This window comes from Mustelus asterias, chromosome 21 (assembly GCF_964213995.1).
Source record: "Mustelus asterias chromosome 21, sMusAst1.hap1.1, whole genome shotgun sequence".
NCBI classification, from domain to species: domain Eukaryota; kingdom Metazoa; phylum Chordata; class Chondrichthyes; order Carcharhiniformes; family Triakidae; genus Mustelus; species Mustelus asterias.
Genome location: NC_135821.1, coordinates 52,102,932 through 52,123,865, shown reverse-complemented (window position 1 = coordinate 52,123,865; position 20,934 = coordinate 52,102,932). Strand labels below are relative to the sequence as shown.

The 20,934-nt window shown below is 38.9% G+C and overlaps 1 protein-coding gene across 21 annotated transcripts in view; it reads right to left on the bottom strand.

Annotated features, from left to right (window-relative positions):
• macf1a (microtubule actin crosslinking factor 1a) overlaps positions 1-20,934 on the bottom strand; it is a 496,134-nt gene that overhangs the window by 83,354 nt on the left and 391,846 nt on the right. For all 21 annotated transcript variants that reach the window (XM_078237840.1, XM_078237846.1, XM_078237833.1 and 18 more), the window contains 2 exons: positions 3,373-3,534; positions 2,629-2,799 (listed from right to left, as the gene is read on the bottom strand). In XM_078237840.1, coding sequence (XP_078093966.1) covers positions 2,629-2,799; positions 3,373-3,534 — 333 coding nt within the window. The remainder of the gene's footprint in view (positions 1-2,628; positions 2,800-3,372; positions 3,535-20,934) is intronic.

Sequence of the window (20,934 nt, the reverse complement as noted above, 5' to 3'; positions counted from 1 at the left end):
GCCTTGCCAACACTTAACAGCTTGAAAAGAGATCTGTTCCTTGTTGAAGATTTCACCGAGTTGGTTAGCCTTTCAGTCCAGTCTGATGCAACAGCAAGTTCCCAGGCATGCTTACCACAGACAGATTAGATCCTGTTACAAGGTATTCCAGCTTTTTCAAATGTACAAGATGCGAACAAAGAGCATTGGTCCATTCGGCCCCTCAAGCCTGCTCCACCATTCCATAAGATCATGGCTGATCTGATTGTGGCCTCAACTTCACATTCTGTCTCCTCCAGATACCTTTCAACTCCACTGTTAGTCAAGAATTTATCTGCCTCTGCCTTAAAAACATTTAATGATCCTGTCTTCACTGCTCTCTGGGGAGAAGAATTTCATAGACTCACGACCCTCAAAGAAAAAAAATTCTTCTAATTTCTGTCTTAAATGGGAGACCCCTTATTTTTAAATTATACCCCCAGTTCTCGTCTCTACCACAAGGAGAACATCCTTTCAGAATCCACCTTGTGAAGTCCCCTCAGGATCTTACATGTTTCAATAAGATCACCTCTCATTTTTCTTAACTCCAACGGATATAGGCACTGCCTGTCCTTTCAGCAATCATTCAAGTGAACCTTTTCTGAACTGCTCCTCACAGATTTATTTATATCTTTTCTTAAATGAGACCAAAAATGTACACAGCACTCTGGATGTGGTCTCACCAACACCCTCTACAACATCCCCACTTTTATATTTCATTCCCTTGCAATAAACAACAACATTGCATCTGCATTCATAATAACTTGTTGCACCTGCATAATGTTTTGTGATTCAAGACAGGACACCCAGATCCCCCTGTCTGCAATCTCTCTCCATTCAAATAATGTGCTCTTAAGTTCACGTTTCCCATCTTATACTCCATCTGCTAACTTCCCTACAGCTGCACTGCCTTGACTCCAAAAATATCCATAAACAAACCTTTACACTCTCTCATCAACTTCAATGCAGATCAAACATTTTCTTTACACAAAATAATTTTACATAATTTTCAAAATCACTTTAGAAATGATTCAAATATAAGGAAACTATCTAAATCGGATTAACCATATTTCAAGCCCCTTTAAAAACCACACACTAATATAATTAGTGCATGAGGCGGGATTTTACGGTCTCGCTCGTCCCGAAACCGTAAAATCCCGCCTGAGGTCAACTGATCTTCCCATGGTCCATCCCTCGCCCGCTCCAATTCTGGTGGCGGGTGGGGTGGTAAAATTCTGGCCATTATCTTCTGACTGTTTTGTTAACACATGTAGTTAAGCATTCAGTACTGAATGTGTTCAAGAGTACATTGTATATTTCACTGTTTAACAGACAGATTAGCTAACTTGATAAATGGATAAATATGTCTTATAAATGTCCAAAACTCCTGAACCACTGTAGGGAAAAATAAACCATCAATCCGAATCCTTCTATTAGCAGCAAAGAACAGTGGCTCAAAATAGTGGAACCATTAGTGCTGCCTGACCAATATAAACTCAGCAATCAAGAACAAATTCAGTCAAGTATTAAACTTCCAATAATATCAGCACAAAACAGATCATCCTGAGAAACCTCCATGTGTCAATTTACTTCTTTTGCAAGCACCAATAAATCAAAATGCAAAATTGCTTCAAACAATACATTTGACTGCATATTCTTGGAAGTACAATAAAACACAATAGCCCATGTTATCCAGAATGTGCAAAAGACTAAAAGTTATAGTAAGTATGAAAGCAAGTAGAAAAATGTCACTGCTATTCACTAACACAGGAGACGATTCAACAGAAATCACCTGAGGTTCACAGTTGTTGCTAGAACAGCAACATCAAGGCTGGAATTCAGTAATAAGAAAATGCAGTACACAGTCCAAAATGCAAACATTTTACCAACAGTTCCTGGAACTGCAAGGGGATTGAGATTTTGTTGAAGGCGAATCATGCCAGTAAACAAATTATACTCATCAGCTAACTAAATTAGTCAATTTCAATTTAAAACTCTCCTGTCCCATTTGCACAGCTTTTTATTTTCTTGCACTACTCAGATAATGAAAACTTTGAAGCTGGAACAAATTTTAGAGCAAGTAAACTGGTGTGGTCTATTCAAAAAAAGAGCCATTGCTTTCATGAAAAGTTGTTTCACAAAAAGCTCCCTTTTGCTTTAGGGTAGGTGAAGCATAAGAATAATGTGCCACTTTCTCGTGGTCATATTATATACAAGTAACATGACAGGCATTTCAAACCTTCACATTGTATATCAACAAAACAAAAAACTCTGACAAACACCATCGCGAAGGCAGTGCTCTTTAAGAAATTATAGAAATCTGGCACCGAGATAAGTTTTATTTTACCAATGAACTGGAGAGAAGCATAGTGATTTTCGCTATTCAGATTTGGCACAGATTCAGTGGATGGCCACTTGTTCATCTCTGATTACGGAACAAATGTCTCTTTGTAGTCTATACTCTAAAAAAATAAAAAATGCAGCAGGGTCTTCTAAAAGTTTGTTCCATGCTTCAAATTTTACCCCCATTAAAAATGTAGCTATTAAAACAAAAACCACCAATGTTTGAGCTTATTTACTCAAAATAATCTCTCCTACAATGTAAAATACCTTCTGTTCTTGAATTTGTGCCTTCACCACTTTGTATTCTGCTGATGGAGGTTTCTGATTGGCAATCAGTTCTTCAGTATCTGTAAGCCAGCTCAACAAAGGTTCCAAAGCATCCTGGAACTTTCCACGGTGCAACAGTGCTTCTTGTAACTGGGATATACGTTCTGCCACCTGGGGAAAAAAAAACATTTCTCATCACACAATATGGTCTTAACAACTCTACTTTAGAATTCCCCTGCAGAGGTCCAAGCCTCTTAGAGGAAAAATTAAAAGAGCAGAATTAAGCCAGAAAGGGAAGGGGGAAGTAGTGATAAAGAAAGAAGAGCAACGTGGGCAGAGGGGCCCTGGGGGAAAGAGTGAGTGGAATGGGGAATGGTTGGCGAGAGGGGGTGGATTGCCTGCAGTTTTCACTCAAAAGCAATTGTGATTGCACTTCAAAGTAATTAATTTTTCATGAAGTGCTTGGGGGTACTTTGAGAAACAGAAGGTGCTATGTAAGGGCAGTATTTTTGAAAACATTTATTTGACTACTCATTGGACAAAAATATTGAGCTAACCAGGGCACCCAGCATACCAATTCTAAGGGCTGAACCTATTATTCTTTCAACTGATCATTGTTTAAGCAAAGTGTGAATACAAAACATATTAAAGTTATAATTTTAAATTGGTCTTTCTTTAACTTCATTAATTCTCTTATAACTCTAAAGAAAACATGTTCTTTTTTTATACTTGGAAAGAACTGACCTTTTTATTGAGTGTGTTCCATCTGGTGTTCATTTCATCCAGATCATGTTCAAGTCCTTGGGTGTTGGCATTCTTCGCAGCACTCTGAATAAGACCCTGTCCCACCCCATTAGCCTGCTGAAGTTTGTACTGGATAGGGTCCACCTGAACTTTCTGGAATGTCTAAAACAAAAGAATAATGGGAAACAAATCAGTCTACAATAGTGGTCATAATAGCTCACCTTGAAATATTATGAAATAATTCAATTTTGCATAGAAATGGGAGGATTGTGATGTGTATCTGTATCGAGTCAATAAAAAATTAAAATCACTTATTAGATATGCAAAAACACATCTGGAACGCAGTACCGATGAAAGCTAAGGTCTAAGGCGCAAAATATAAAAAGTGCATGAAGGTACAAAACTGGCTAATGTTTGTTTTAAAAGGTCTGTATTTTACCAGAATTGTTATCAAAGATCAAAGCAAGCCAAAGATTGAATCATAGTTTATACAAAAACAAAACCACCTCCCAAGTCCTCAGATCACACTCCCACTGAAACACAAACAAAAGCTCTCAGTAAACTCACAATCAATAGATGGAAACAATTAAAAGAACACTACTGAATTCCAATAATGGTCAATCTTCCTTAACCCTATGATGTCTGACAATCAAATATTTTCTAGCATTTTCTTCAACTTTAAGCTATGCTATTCTTTACATATTACAGGTTCAGTAGTCAGAGAATCAAAGGAGCTTAGCCAATTGATATTTTGTGTCTCATTTTTTTTTTTAAATATGAAAATCTAAACAGTCTTATTTGGTAAAATTATGAAGATCGTCTTAGGAAGTTATTTATAGACACTGCCAAAAGTAATTCTCTGTTTAATGCTCAAGAGTCTAACTGAGCTAATTTTAACTCTCCTAGTAGAATCTTTGCTTTTTTTTTGCAGCACAGATAAATTCTACTACTCATTTAGTAAGGAAAATTAAGCCATTTGTTTCCCAAAAACTATGTCCCTACAAGAGTTAAAAAGTTGGATTAATTTCTTGATTTGGCCCAATTCTCTCAAGTTGGGTACAAAAACTGGGCAAAAATTTCCCAAGCACAGAATTTATTTACATTGTCCTGGGAAGGGGAGGTAGAAATACACACCTAATTGTTTCAAGTGGGCTCTCACTGATGTAGTGGGTTTTGAGCCAGGTGTACTTGTTTTAATGGAAAAAAAACAAGTAGCTTAAAAATTAAGGACATCACGCGCCCCAAACACACACTCTTCCATCTTCTTCCATTTGGAAAAAGACATAAAAGTCTGAGGTCATGTACCAACCGACTCAAGAACAGCTTCTTCCCTGCTGCCATCAAACCTTTGAATGGACCTAGCTCACAATAAGTTGATCTTTATCTACACCCTAGCTATGACCGTAACACTACATTCTGCACTCTTTCCTTTCCTTTTCTAGAAACGGTATGCTTCATCTGTAAAGTGTGCAAGAAACAATACTTTTCACTGCATACTAATACACATGACAATTAAAAATCAAATCAAACACTCATCAGGTTGTTCACACTTCGGGTACCATGGAATCGAGGAAAGGTGTAAAAAAAAAAAAGACTACTCCATGGGATAGATTGTTTGACAATGGATTGTACAATTCTAAGCCCAGAGGCAGAATGGTGCATAATACAAGTTGAAAAATTATAAATTGTTCAAATTTTAGATATTCCCACTGCTGAGATAAACAATTTGTAAAAATTAATTGGATAGTCTATTTGACTGAAGATACAGTGGTTGTGAATCTTCCCTGATTGTTGTGTAGTATGTGTTACCTGGATCCACACACTGATTTGCAAAGCACAAGAAAAACAAAGTGCCCAAGAATGAATTTCATCTTCTTTAAAAATCAAAACCTTTTCCTTTTATTTTACTTTTCACCATTGTTCAAAGTTTAGAAAAACTTGTTAACGACTTCAAATATGAGTGCCAAGAAACAATATTTAATTTTAGCTGTTTGATGTGGTAGCCAACTCCCAGCCAACTCTGAAACCAGGCATTTTAATTGATTTCCCCACCCCATACCGAGGAAATGGGCAGCAGTGGACAAGTTATCAACAAATTACTTTCAAAACTCATCTTGGACAATGGAGTAAAATGGCAGCAATGGACTGTCAACCCACCTTCAATAGTCAACTGAAAAACCAATTTGGGCAGAATGCAAAGCGACTTGCTAATATGCTGTTGCCCATTTTGTGCTACAGCCCTTGACATATTTATATGCCATTGTTTTTAGATATCCAGGAAAGAATCCTGACCAAGAACATTTGTGCAAAACTGTACTTGATCAAATAAATGACCAATGCTGGAAAATGTTCCGCAGCTTTCACAATAGTAAATGTAGAATATTTTGAATGTAAAAAAAACAGAAGGAACTAATGCCCAAGGGCTTTGCTAACAATGCCTTTACTTATCTACAAGAGGCAAAAGTAAAATCACAGTTAATAAGTGCAATTTTCTCATGCCAGAAGATCTGATTTCAAGCATATGCTTCCCATGCAATGTAGACAGTTCTAATAAACACAATGCAGCTGATGATAGGAAAAAAACTCAACCAAGAAGTAATTCTGTGGCATGTGGGTGATAATCGAGTTAAGTGGAATTAGCCTTTGAAGAACGAAGAGCAAGGAATAATTTCACAGACAACACCACCTTAAATGAGCTAACGTATTAGCAAAGGAAAAGCTATAGAAACTGGAAAGATGGTGAGGAGAAAGAAAATATATTGAAGACTTAAATGTGTAACTATTAAGAATTGATTTTCCTCTCAAACATTAAAAGGCATAGGCCATTGGGAACTTCGTGGTGGACCTTCACTCAGTCTGCAGTAGTTCACGAACAGTAAGAAGTCATAGAGTCATAGAGATTTACAGCATGGAAACAGGCCCTTCGGCCCAACTTGTCCATGCCGCCCTTTTCTTTTTAAAAACCCCTAAACTAATCCCAATTGCCCGCATTTGGCCCATATCCCTCTATACCCATCGTACCCATGTAACTATCTAAATGCTTTTTAAAAGATAAAATTGTACCCGCCTCGACTACTACCTCTGGCAGCTTGTTCCAGACACTCACCACCCTCTGTGTGAAAAAATTGCCCCTTTGGACACTTTTGTATCTCTCCCCTCTCACCTTAAACCTATGCCCTCTAGTTTTAGACTCCCCTACCTTTGGGAAAAGATATTGACTATCTATCTTGTCTATGCCCCTCATTATTTTATAGACCTCTATAAGGCCACCCCCTCAGCCTCCTACGCTCCAGAGAAAAAAGTCCCAGTATATTCAGCCTCTCCTTCTCACAACACCAGGTTAAAGTCAAACAGGTTTATTTGGAATCACGAGCTTTCGGAGCTCTGCTCCTTCATCAAGTGAGTGGAGAGGCTCTCTATTCATCTGATGAAGGAGCAGCGCTCCAAAAGTTCGTGATTCCAAATAAGCCTGTTGAACTTTAACCTGGTATTGTGAGACTTCTTATTGCCCCCACCCCAGTCCAACACCGGCATCTCCACATCGTAGCTCATGAAGGTAGCCTATCACCACCTTTTCATGGAAACTAGGGATAGATAATACATGTCAATCTTAGCATGAATACCTGAATCTGGCAAATTAATTAAAAACTTAATTTTTAAAAATAGGAAAACAAGATTTCTTTGGCCGTCAAACTCCGTTCAAATGAATGTCTGCCTACATGCACATATTGAAGTTCAAGCAATTAAATCAGATAACCAAATTCCGGTTTCAATACCATCAGGCTAAACTATTACAGAAGATAATTCAGAGATGTGGGTCATGTGACTGCATTAAATTAGCTCAGAATATTCAAAACAAATTGAGTTGGCTGCAGTTCCAAATGACATCCTTTTAACCAAGGTCAGTGAAGGAGGATCTGGCTTGTGCTATGCTTTGTCTATTACAAGGAACATGCAGCTGTATTCTTAGATTTAAAAACTATAGATTCCACTAGTCAGTCAGCAAGAGGTTTTGGAAACTGATCAAGGTAAGGGTTTCCTGACTAATTTGGTACTCAATGGGTTGCAGACAAAAAATCTAGTACTGTAGCTATGTTTTTAAAGCAATAAGGTTCGTAAACACGAGGTATAATTTTCAGTGGTTTCTATGCTCAGCTGGGTAACCATTTTCATAAAATGAAACATAGTGATATCATTAACTTCCATCTGTATCTGTTGCTAAGCATAATCCCATTTGTATAAACACATAGCAGAACCATACATAACTGAAATGTTGTGGAATAATTACTGCACAAGAATGTAAAAATATCAAAACTTTCCAAAATTTGTTATGAACTGTCACATAGCTTGAATATTTGAGTAACAAAGTTCAATGCAACTATATAATTATACAACCTTTCTAGCAATTGGCCCTAACAACTCAATTTCTCGAAAGATTAGAATAATCACTCCTTACTTTTCACTGCACTCAACTGCCCTCAGGTAACTAGGGATGGCAATAAATGCTGGCCAGCCAGTGCCGCCCATGACTCACAAATGAATAAAAAAAAACAAGAACCAAAAAATCCCTCCAGTGCAGAAGGAAGCCATTCGGCTCATTGAGTCTGCACCGACTCTCTGAAAGAGCTCCTAGGCCCAGCATATCCCTGTAAATCTGTACATTTACCATGGCCTGCACATCTTTGGACTGTGGGAAGAAACTGGAACACCAAGAGGAATCTCACGCAGACACAGGGAGAATGTGCAAACTCCACACAATCAAGGCCAGAATCTAACCAGGGTCCCTGGCGCTGTGAGGCAGCATTGCTAACCATTGTGTCGCCCCAAATTGACAATGTCCAATTCATGTACAACACAAAGATCCTGAACATATTTACATACATATGTGAACAAAAAAATAGAAAAATCTTAACATCCAGTGAAGGAACAATGATACTGCCTCAAGAAAAAATATAAAAAAGTCAGTTTCCTGGATAGGGGTTCCTAATATTCAGTTGGGCCATTGATGGAGTTGAGAAGAATGGTCTGCCACACTGCTTTTTCTACTCAACCCTGCCAAACATTTTATAGTCCATTTAAATGACAGTATCGACACAGAATGAAGAGCGACCCATTTCCTACACTCTCAGGGAATATGCATCGTGTGATAATGAAGGTAATCCTAACATACAAAAAGGTAACTGACGTAATATCCCCAAATGAACAAACTTGCTCATTCAGGTGTTACGTAGCTAGGGGTGAAGTTATCCAGTATATGCTGTTCTGAGGAAGGTAAGTCACGTGCAAGCAGTTTGGGTCCAAGCACTATTTCATCAACGATACTCAGTGAGGCTGGTTTCACTTTCACGTGTAAACAACATTTTACGTCAAATAACAGACCACGACAATATCCATGGTTCTGCATATTTGTGACCATGTGTAATACATGCACACTTTGATATTTCCTCGGTTGAAGCTTTTGGTGCACATGCATTGCTTAATGCATTGCTTATAATAATCTGATATTACCCAAAGTTCCTCCTTTTACAATTTAGCTAAAATATGAATTCGAGTATTATCCTAGATATCATTTTTACAGTCACCATTTTTATATTTCATTTTATTGTTGGAATTTTAAAACTTTCGCTCTATCATGATAGTGGAATGGCTTTGGCCACAGACTTCTGAACTGTTGCCAACAATGCTACTCTAACAGCCAGTTAGACTCGTGTCTATTTAACATCCTTAGAACCAACCAGACTTATTCAATAAAGGTGGCAAAGTTTGAAAGTCAGCTGATTTACAGATTCTAACTGAAGCAATTTGCCTGGGAATCTGATACTTGAACTTGTAGGTTGTCCAGTTAGGGATTCAACAAAAATAATGTTCATTTTAGTTCTCCAGCAATGAGAAATAAATCAGTGTTGGTCAATACTGCATTTTTATGCATATTTTATTTTTAATTGGTATATGTCTAAAATTTTGCATGCAATGTTTTGCTTCGATAGTCAAATTTTTGATCTAGGCAAGTTAAATGAGCACCAGGCCACAGTGAGAACATTACAGCTGCTGGAGTCTCATGACTTGAAGAAAGCTTTTGTTTCAATCACATTATAGTAACAGCATTTCACGAACACTGCATTTAACTGACTTTTGGGGGGGGCGGGTCAGGAAATGACTCATAAGTTTTATTCATTGATGACTTATCACAGTTTAGTTGAATCTCTGTTAGAGACTGTTGGTTGCATTTGTATATGCATCAAAAAAGTTAATTTTAAATTTATTGTACAAATAAGTAGTTTCATATGCTTTCATGTCACACTCTTCATTAATTTGGTCAGGAAAATTAGTGATTTTAAACATAAATACCTCAGTATCTGCATCCAGTTCTTCACTTAAAACAGAAAAATCAACTTCATTTAGCTCCACAGTGAATTCCTCTGCTTCAGTGTCTAAAATTATATTGAGTGAACCTGGCTCCAAGGTCAACGCCCTTGGATTAGTGTCATTGGAATCTTCCGGTGATTCTAACTCAAATAAATATTCTAGCATTCCTTCTTCAATAAAGTCATCCTCAAGGCATGAACCAGAAACATTTTCCCACACATCTGCTTTCAGGTCTGTTTCCCTACTTCCAGCTGCAGTTGCTTGTGTTGTCACAGTTGCTTCACTTATGTCCACTTCTTCAACAGATTGGAAGAGAAACCTAATTGCCTCAAGTGGCTGCTCAGTATCCATGTCAAACAACAATACTCCACCGGAACATTTACTGTTTTGAACCATCATATCAGACTCAAAATCTATTTTTGGAGGATCACTTTCAAATTGCTGTTCTGAGTCACGTATGTACATTGTGTCTGAAGCAACAGCATCTAAACTTTCTGACCATTTTATTTCATCCATATCTATCAAATCTTTCTGCTCATTGAACTGAACATCAGTGCAACCCTCAGTGTGAAGAAGTGGAATCTCAATCGCTTCAGGTTCCATTTCCAAGTCTGATGACTCTATTTGAATGTCAATTTCCTGTACTTCAAATTCAATGCATTTCATACTTTCTTTCTCTAAATTAAGGCCCTGCTCCTCTTCATCATAGCCAACAGGGAATTTCTCCACTTCAGAGCCTACATCAAGCACACAAGAAATTACTGATACTTCCTGACTGTAATTTGACCGATAGTCACTAGATTCCAAAGGAGAATTTGTAGTTAGAGTCTCAACAGTCATTTCACATTCTTCTATTTGTACGTAGGCTGCCTCCATATCCTTGGTCTCTCCGTCATTGGACAACGCTGCCATGTCCAAAGCACAGTACGAGAGATCAAGATGTGATGTTACAGTGGAGTCTGTTGAAGGATATTCAATTATGTCACGTTCATTTAATTGCATAGAGTTTTCCCACAATTCCTTGGTGTTCTGCACATTGGGCAAATTTATTACTTCCTGAGGACAGCAATCAAAATGTATACTTAATGGTATGGATGAATCTGTAGGACATTGAATAGTTGTTTCATGTTCTTCTAACCGAACAGACCTTTGTCCATCTTTTTTTATGACAGCATTATGGATTCCACATTCCTCGATTAAAGCTTCAGGTTCAGTACCTGTAGTTCTTGTTTCAAAGACAACAGTAGCTTCTTTATCACAATCAGAGTTTTCCTCTGAATTCACTCGCACCTCTTTTGAATCAACCAAAATTTCCTTCCAAAGATCAGGACAGAATGTTATATTATAGTCCTCCCCGGACATCGCTGTAATATCATTCTGATAGACGTCACCCTCCTCTGATCCAGCTGTGCTAAAATATACATCTGACTGCTGTACTTCAGATTCGAAGGTGCACTCAGACTCCTCTTTCTGATTAATATTATTTTTCCAATCTGAGAGAGTTGATTTTTGCTCAGTTGCAGTCATTCCCTCAATCGCTTTTTTATTGCTTTGTGATTTACAACCTAATTCTTCAGAACACTCTCCAATTGCAGAATTTGATTTTGGGATAGCTATAAAGTTTTCTTCTGCTTCTATTGGCACATCAGATTTCATTATTTTGTCAACCAACAATTGGTTCTCTTCTGCTTCAAATCTCAACAAAGAATTTGCGTCACCTTCTGTGCTTTCCAAGATTACGGTATCTAACTGCCAGAGTACTGATTCTTCATCAAGGACTTCGCTGTCTTCAATCAAGCATCGCTCTTCTTCTTCAAATTGTTGTAGGGAGTCTGTATCACCCTCTGTGTTTTCCAAGATTTCAGAATCCAACTGAAGGGTTGATTGTTGATTAAAAACTTCTCTGTCTTCAAACAAGCTTTGCTCTACTTCTTCAAATTGTAACAGGGATTCCGTATCTGCCTCAGTGCTTTTAAAGATTTCAGCATCTAACTGCTGAAGTGCTGGCTGTTCATTAAAAACATCTCCGTCTTCAAATAGGCTTCTCTCTTCTTCTTCAAATTGTAGCAGAGAGTCCGTATCACCCTCTGTAGTTTCCATTACAGCATCTAGTTGTTGAAATGCTGATTTTTGACCAAATTCTGTGTCATTAATCAGCATTTGCTCTTCTCCAAATCTTGAGAGAGAGTCTGTGTCTTCCTCTGTGTCTTCCATGATTGCAGCATCTAGCTGTTGAAGAACTGATTCCTCATTTTCAGTTAATTTCTGCTCCTCTTGTTCAAATTGCAACAGTGAGTCCATATCTTCCTTTGTGACTTCTATGATTGCAGCATCTAGCTGTTGAAGAACTGATTCTTCACTGTTTTCAGTTAATCTCTGCTCCTCTTGTTCAAATTGCAACAGTGAGTCCATATCTCCCTCTGTGACTTCTATGATTGCAGCATCTAGCTGTTGTAGAACTGATTCTTCACTGTTTTCAGTTAATCTCTGCTCCTCTTGTTCAAATTGCAACAGCGAGTCCGAATCGCCCTGTGTACTTTCCTGGATTATAGCATCTAGCTGATGAAACACTGATTCTTCATTCAGAAATTCTGAATCAAACAACATTTTTTCATCTTTACGTTGCTCCTCAATTTCAAGATTAACACAGCTTTTGAATTCCATGCCATAATCCTGTTCTTCAAATTCAGCCATAACCTCCTGCACGTTATATATGTCAGTATCTAGTTTGGTTGCACCCAAATCCAAAATACCTCCACACTCTATTGATGTTGCATAGGCAGTTTTCCTTTCTTGTGCTATTTCATAAGCTCTTCTATGCATAAATGAAGCATCCTCTAATGTTCCTTTAGCTCGGAAGGCTCTTGGCCATGTTGCAGATACACATGCCTGATTCTCTGGTAAATGTCTCATCATCACTGATGCATCCTTGTATTCCAGTAATGGAGCACATGCACTTCCCGAACTTTGAGATAATACTGCAGCATCTTTCAAGTTATTTTCTGCTCCTTGCTGAAATGTGGAATCTTTTTCATTTTCGGATGTATGTGTGGTCAATTCTTTTTCAGGAAAGAGATTAGGAATTTCAACAGGGAAGTGGCTTGAATGTCTTTTCTCTTTATTTAAATTTGCACTGCCTGCAGGCTCATTTGCTAGGATTTCAGTTCTTTCTGTGAACTCTGGAAAGTTTGGTGGCAGGAAAGCTTTCCATGATCTCCTGTTAATATTCTCCTTCCTCTCCACATGAGGTCTCCTCTTTGGTGGGCCAGAGGACCGAATCACATCACTGCTCAGTTTTAATGCATCAAATATAACTCTTTCATCTAATTTTTTACTTTCAGAACTAGTTCTGGTTTCAAATACACTGGATGTGGTAGGAGTTCCATTACTTGATAAAGTGCTAGACTCGACAGCTCTCTGGTTTACTGAGTGCGTGTGATCAGCAAAACTTCTTGATGGCTGGTTAGTCTTTGATCCTAAGTCGATCTGTTCATTAATTCTCATAGTGTCATATATGGATCTTTGTGGAATGTAACAATCTTCAATGTACATATCATCCTCTTCACTTTTTCCTAAACAGGTGGGATTATTGCGTCGTAAACAGTCTGGCCTGCTGAGCGGCTTCCCCATAATTCAAAAAAGAGATTTAAATAATCCACAAGAAAAAATGATCAAATTTTCAGCACTGAGTGAGACTTGCACTTCAATTCCAACAGAGAAATGTATTTGTGAATTGTAATTTAATCAGCAGTCTCTAATATGCAGATGCTCCAACAGCATATTACTCACTTGTCACATATAAATGAGGCACATCCGATCAGTAAAAGCATCTCTACGGAAAACTACATTTGTGCATTCAATTCAGATCCTCTCTGGTCTTCTGTTCATATGCATCATGGTTGATAAGAATAAAGTCTTTTGTATGTTGTAGTCCAACTCTGTAAATTCCTTTCATTTTAACCACAATCTACAATGCCCAAGTACCCGGCTGCTGCAGAAGGGGCAGTCCTTGAAAACTAGCATGTTTTCTTTTGAAAAGTGATTCTTAGCGGATATTCCGGCAGATTCAAAGACAGGAAGTTCTTCAATCAGTGGAGCTTCAGCTGCTTCCTTTCTTAGCAACATCATGGCATTTTTAAAAAACTGTACAACTTCAGTACAACATGACCAAAGGTTTCCAGATGATTTTTTTAAAGGAATGATGTCAGGTCATTACCTAGAAAACAATTATTTGCAGTTTGATGTTATTAAAGCATTCTGTCATTTGATGCTGAATTCTAGTCAGTGTCTAGTTTACACTGTTTATCCAGTGAAGAGCATTGAGAGCAAAAATAACTCCAGCATGAAACACTCTGGTGCCAAGAGTTGTCAGCTCCTAATTCAGCAAGGCTTGCCTATTTATCTATTCCTATTTTAGTCCAGGTGCTTTCCCCCATATCAGTTGGCAAAAAGTTTTTCTTTTTCCTCTTGGTCTATGAACTGAAACAAACAGGCTGTGAGATACATCCAAACAAAGTTAATTTTCTTCCCAGTTCTTGAAAGCGTTGTATCCAGCTGTCACATACTGCAAGGCAAACTTTTACTCTTGAACAAAAAAGGTTTTGTGAGCTTCCGCGTTCTGTCCAGCCTTCCAAAAATCAGTTTCTCCCAAGCCAGCTCTTCCTTAGCATGTGCTGTTTAAAGAAAGTTAGCAGGGCTGGTTTGCTCATGGGCACTGTGAAACGGCTGTGATTAATCCCATAGCCTACGTCAGCTTCTGTGGCTAATTAGATGCAGTTACGCTTTCACAGCCAAAAAGAATCCCGTAGCAGGCTTGTCAAGTTCCCAGAACTTAGATAGGAGGTTGAAAGATAATTTTAAACACTTACTTTAAAAAATTCTGATTGTTAAACTGCCACATGGTCTTAAAGAGTACAGCAGACAACCAGTATCCAGTGCATTATTTTCTATCAACTGACTTCAGTGTCTCCCTGCTGTACAGACAAAGAAACGCCCTTTTTTTGCTCGCTCATTTTCTCTCTCACACACGTACTCTGAGTAGCATCTGCTGTGATCCTATTTTCACCGCCAGTCCACCAACATTGTGAACGCTGCCGAAGTTACGACCTTGTGCACTTTCCCCTTCCCCTCCTACGTTTCAGCCCATGTGGACAAGCTGCAACTTCTGAAGAAGTTGACTCTTTAGTGGCTGTTTGTCTGCCGCTTGTGCGGTAGTTTGCATACCAGGCACGGATGCAATGTAAAACGTGGTGGTGCAGCAGAAAACTAGGCTTTCAAATTTCCCAATTAGTAATCTGACTTTGTTGGACTCTTCTACAGTTTTCTCAACAAAAAAGGTATTCATCAGAAACAACAAATTCTGTCAACTCTGTGCAGCCAGTATGTTACGTCAAAATAACGTTAATCCAGGATCACAATTGTTACAAAGCAGGCGGTCATTCGGCCCATAGTGTTTGCAACGGCTCTCGGAAATATGTGTAAGAATTAAAAATTAATTTAATTTAGCATTTAAGAGTTGCTTTTACTTCAGAAGCAGGACTGAAATCAAAGTTAATTCACAGAAAACTTAACCAATTTTCCAACTTTGTAGATGTAATATTTTATAAAATTCTACACTTTACAGCTATATAATCTCACCTAAAATATAGTAGTTTATTTATGTAGGATTCTTTAGCATTAATAACATTTGATTTGACAAGATGACTCTTGAATTTAACAAAACAGAGTCTCTATAATTAAGAACTAAAATAAACCCCGTGTGCAATGCAAAACATTTCGACTCAACATCAGATCAGCCAATGGAATGCAAGACCTTGGGTGGGGGGGTTGCCTTTTTCAGCACAATCTTGATACGGAAATACTACAGACTCAAAATTCCTTTTCTGTTTTGTCATGTATTGGTAGTCTCTCCAATCCCTGCCCCCTTAGTTTCCTTGTTTTGTTGCTTTTATCCAGTCACAATGATACAGCCACAGTAATGGATAGAGTAAACGGCCATCAGCCACTAGTTTAAGAAAACATTCCCTAGTGTATTTTACAGCACGGTCGAAAAGCTTGTGAAAGTACAGTGGAAACTCAGCGGAGTTCCTGAAATAGCATTATTATAATTAACAATATATTTTGTTTTTCAAAAGCTGATTTGGTATTAAGCATTTTTCAAAGCAGAACTTTGGAAGAGAAGGAACGCAAATATTCAATGCTCAAAGTTAAAGGAGCTAAAACATGTAACAGTAGATTAACACAGTGGTTTCAATTCACTTATATAGATTAGTGTTTCTTCAGTGAATTTACACGACAATCATTTACAAGTAGGACAGCACTACTGAAGTCAGTCTTCAGGTGAAAATATTTTCTGCATAGTGTCTTACAGGCACTTTCAGATTCCAAAACGTTCATCTATATTAACATTGTCCAACCTTTTCATGATGTGGAGATGCCGGCGTTGGACTAGGGTAAACACAGTAAGAAGTTTATCAACACCAGGTTAAAGTCCAACAGGTTTATTTGGTAGCAAAAGAGGAAAGCTTGTGGCATTTGCTACCAAATAAACCTATTGGACTTTAACCTGGTGTTGTTAAACTTCTTACAACCTTTTCATGTCAGGGGTCAAAATTCACACTCCAAGGTTCAATGAGTACATTTCAGACAAGGTTTGGCACAATATTAAACATGAATTTTAAAAAATCAATGTCAAAGCAATAAATTGATTTTTTTAATAAGAGGTAATTAACAAAAATGACCGTTAAAAGATGCCAAGCAGCAGAGCTAAAAAAATGAAAGGGAATAGAGGGATACAGACCGAGTAAGGGCAGAAGGTTTTTTTTATTTGTTTAGTTAGGGCATCATGATCGGCATGGGCTTGGAGGGCCAAAGGGCCTGTTCCTGTGCTGTGCTTTTCTTTGTTCTTTGTTCGAAAGCTTTTCTGACTTTTCATTTAAGAAGCCAAGCTAGAGACAGATTGGGCCCCAAGACACGGCCACCAGGGAAGGGGTGAGGACAGGGACGAGCTAAGGAGTTGGCTTTAACAAACACTGACCTTGAATTTACCTTTGGTGGTGCACATTCTGAAGTGGCCTTGGTGCAATTCATACAAAAGCAGGGTTGGGTGGGATCCCTCTCGGCCAGGGTTTTCCTCCTCTCCTGGCCTGCCTTCTGGATAGGTTTCGGGGGGTGGGGGGGAAACGAGGACGGAGTGTGTGGGTGTGTATAGCAGACTCCTAATCTCAGGGTTCTCAGAGGCACAGGTGCACATGGGGTCTCACCCATTTCCCCTTGCATACAAGCTCTCACCAAGGCCCCTTTGTGTGCAGGTTCTCACCCAGACCCCTTCACGTGTGGGCTCTTACCCAGACCTCCTTGCATGGGGGCTGTCACCCAGACCCCCTTCACATGTGGTCTCCCACTTAGATGCATTCACACGAGTGCTCTCAGACCCACACACACAGGCTCTCACCCAGACCCCACTCAGGCCTGCAGGTGTGGGCTTGGACATTTTAAGGTCAAAGAGGATTTTGAGATGGCTGTGGTGGTGGCAAGACATGCATCCTCACTCCAGCCTGCCCCAGACTCCACTTGCCCTGGGGCAGGTGGGCACTGTTGCTATGCCTGCTGTTCCTTGTGACCCGTGGACTCACTGTTCAAAACACATACAAGTGGAAGTGATAAATCTGTTAAGAGCTGCTCCTCCAATCACAGGCTATTTTCTCCCCTGTTGGCTGCTGATAGGCTCATCAGTGTGGGAGAGAAACAATGTGATTGGAGCAGTAGCATGAAAGTAAGTGGCCATGGTACATAAGAACATAAGAAATAGGAGCAGGAGTAGGCCATCTAACCCCTCGAGCCTGCCCCGCCATTCAATAAGATCATGGCTGATCTGAAGTGGATCAGTTCCACTTACCCGCCTGATCCCTATAACCCCTAATTCCCTTACCGATCAGGAATCCATCTATCCGTGATTTAAACATATTCAACGAGGTAGCCTCCACCACTTCAGTGGGCAGAGAATTCCAGAGATTCACCACCCTCTGAGAGAAGAAGTTCCTCCTCAACTCTGTCCTAAACCGACCCCCCTTTATTTTGCGGCTGTGCCCTCTAGTTCTAGTTTCCTTTCTAAGTGGAAAGAATCTCTCCATCTCTACCCTATCCAGCCCCTTCATTATCTTATAGGTCTCTATAAGATCCCCCCCCCAGCCTTCTAAATTCCAACGAATACAAACCCAATCTGCTCAGCCTCTCCTCATAATCAATGCCCCTCATCTCTGGTATCAACCTGGTGAACCTTCTCTGCACTCCCTCCAAGGCCAATATATCCTTCCGCAAATAAGGGGACCAATACTGCACACAGTATTCCAGCTGCGGCCTCACCAATGTCCTGTACAGATGCAGCAAGACATCTCTGCTTTTATATTCTATCCCCCTTGCGATATAGGCCAACATCCCACTTGCCTTCTTGATCACCTGTTGCACCTGCAGACTGGGTTTTTGCGTCTCATGCACAAGGACCCCCAGGTCCCTCTGCACAGCAGCATGTTGTAATTTCTTTCCATTTAGATAATAATCCAATTTGCTATTATTTCTTCCAAAGTGAATAACCTCGCATTTGTTAACGTTATACTCCATCTGCCAGATCCTCGCCCACTCACTCAGCCTGTCCAAATCTCTCTGCAGACCTTCTATGCCCTCCACACGATTTACTTTTCCACTTATCTTTGTGTCGTCTGCAAACTTTGTTACCCTACACTCAGTCCCCTCCTCCAGATCGTCTATATAAATGGTAAATAGTTGAGGCCCCAGTACCGATCCCTGCGGCACGCCACTAGTTACCATCTGCCAACCATTCTCTCTCTCACCCTCCTGCACAGGCACTGGCTCCCTAAAGGAGCATGGAGTCAAGATGGTACAGTAGACCAACACACACTGTATGTTAGATAATCCTGATCTATACCAGAGGAGTAAAAAGGAATTACAAATGTAACTCTCAAATTGCTATGCCCAAGTTCTCTCAGCAAGCACGCTTCCACTGCAGTTTTTTTTACAACTTTTGTGATAGGATCAAAATGCTGGTGAATAAATCATTAAAAGCACCATCAATGATCTTAACAAAGCACTGGGATTTATTTCTAGGGATGCAAAATTCAGCATTGTGGCATTATGTCAAATGTGTTTAGGATCTTGAGCAGGCTGCACTCAGAGTACAAGGCATTCTTCTGGTCTTCATACTGCAAAGAGGACATGGTGGAAATGGAGAAAGTGCAAGATTTACAAAGACTGTACCAGAACTGAGAGATTATAGATATTGGGAAAGATCAAAAAGGTTGTTTCTTAGGAAAGAGGAGAGACTTAGAGGTGCCTTGCTAGAGGTCTTTAAAATTCTGACTGAGTTGGACATGGTAGATGAGGAAAGTCAGATCTTATGAAGGGTCATCAACCTGAAATGTCCATGTTGTTTTTCGGTAGATTCTACCTAACCTGACATTTACAGCGTTTTCTGTTTATTTTCCAGATTTCCAGCATCTTGCTTGTAAGAATGTTTTCACATGTGGGAGAATCCAAAACTGGGGGCCATAAATATAAGACTGTTACCATTAAATCCAATGAGAAAAAAAGAGTAAATTTCCATTGAAGTTTGTTGAGGTAAAAGGCTCAGATGCTTTCAAAAAGGAAACTAAATGAGCATACAAGAAAAAGGGGAATAGAAAAATAGGCTGAAAAACTTGAAATGAAGTAGATGTAATGAGAGATGTCTCGTGTGGAGTATATACCGCAGTATATGGGACAAATGACATTTTCAACACACCATATTCTATGCAATTCTACATCTTGTACTTGTACAAGTCTCCACTTGTACCCAAGAAGTCCTTCCCACCCAGACCACAAAGACACAATTGGTATTGTGATGTCCTAGTTATGTTACAAATTATACAGTATAATAGTCAAAAATTATTTTAGTATGTTCCTGGTTCAGAACAAATATGCATGGAAAATAGTCCCCATTTCAGTCAACTGTCCGGACAGTTCAATTACAAGAAAATGCTAATTTTCTTAAAGCTATCTAAATAATTTTTCAAATCTTTTTCTTTTGCTGCACTTTAAATCTTTGATTTAAAAAAAAATGTCATTTCAATTTTGGTTCACATTAGATTGCTAGTGATTAAATTTGACCAAGAGGATAAAAAAAGATTGAAAAGAACAGCTTACCTTTTACAGAATATGTCTTACTGATGTCCTAATAAAAGATGATTATCACTTCAAAACTCTAAAAATCTTTTATCTCTGTTTTCTTAAATGTCTAGTCGTGGTGCAAACTGGATAAAATCAGAAATATAGGGAACTAGGGGACAAAGTGGATTACCACCACACTGTCCCTTCATGTTTGGGATTTAGTTTGAATACACCTAAGTTAGTCACGGTCTCCATTCAGATCCTTGTAGAATCAGGTTATAGAACAAAGCACAATTTGGCAATCTCGCACCGAAAGACTATAAGGATGGCTAATGTGGAAAAAGCAAGAATTTACAGTGATGCAGCAAATGTGCTCATCAAAGTCAAATGTTTAGGCAAAATTGTTGGCGGCAGAGTGGACGCAGCTTTCTGTACTTGATTGCACTGTACCTGAACTAGGTTCACAAGACATGGGCAACTAGTGCCCAAAGTGGAAAAATGTTAAACAAGCAAAATACTACGGGTGCTGGAAATACTCAGCACAACTCGCAGCATCTGTGGAGAGGGGAACAGTTAATGTTGAGAAGAATATGACTCTTTTTCATAACTAGAAAAATGTTAAGTTCTTCCACCGTTGCATTGCAACTCAAATTATTTTAAATACATGAAAAACCACATAATTGCCTCCAGAAATACCAGCTGTAAACTACAGTACTTATGTAAAGAATTCCACACCCACTCAAAAATGATGTACTGTCTTACTCAACAGATCAGGAACAGCAAGTGATATAAAATAGTATTGATTAGCTGTTCTATTAATCTAAGTGCGCTAAAACACTGTGGCTTATTTTTCCCCCATCTCTCTCTCCAGCTATCACTGATGACTTACTTTCACAAAACTGGAAATGGGTTTGATTGGTCAGTATAGATTATTGACTTCTCTACAGGTGTGAGAAAACTTGAAGGCATCAATTTTGTCCTCCAATAATGTGGAAAAGTTCCATATTACCAGGTGCTTTTACTTAATAGCCCTCG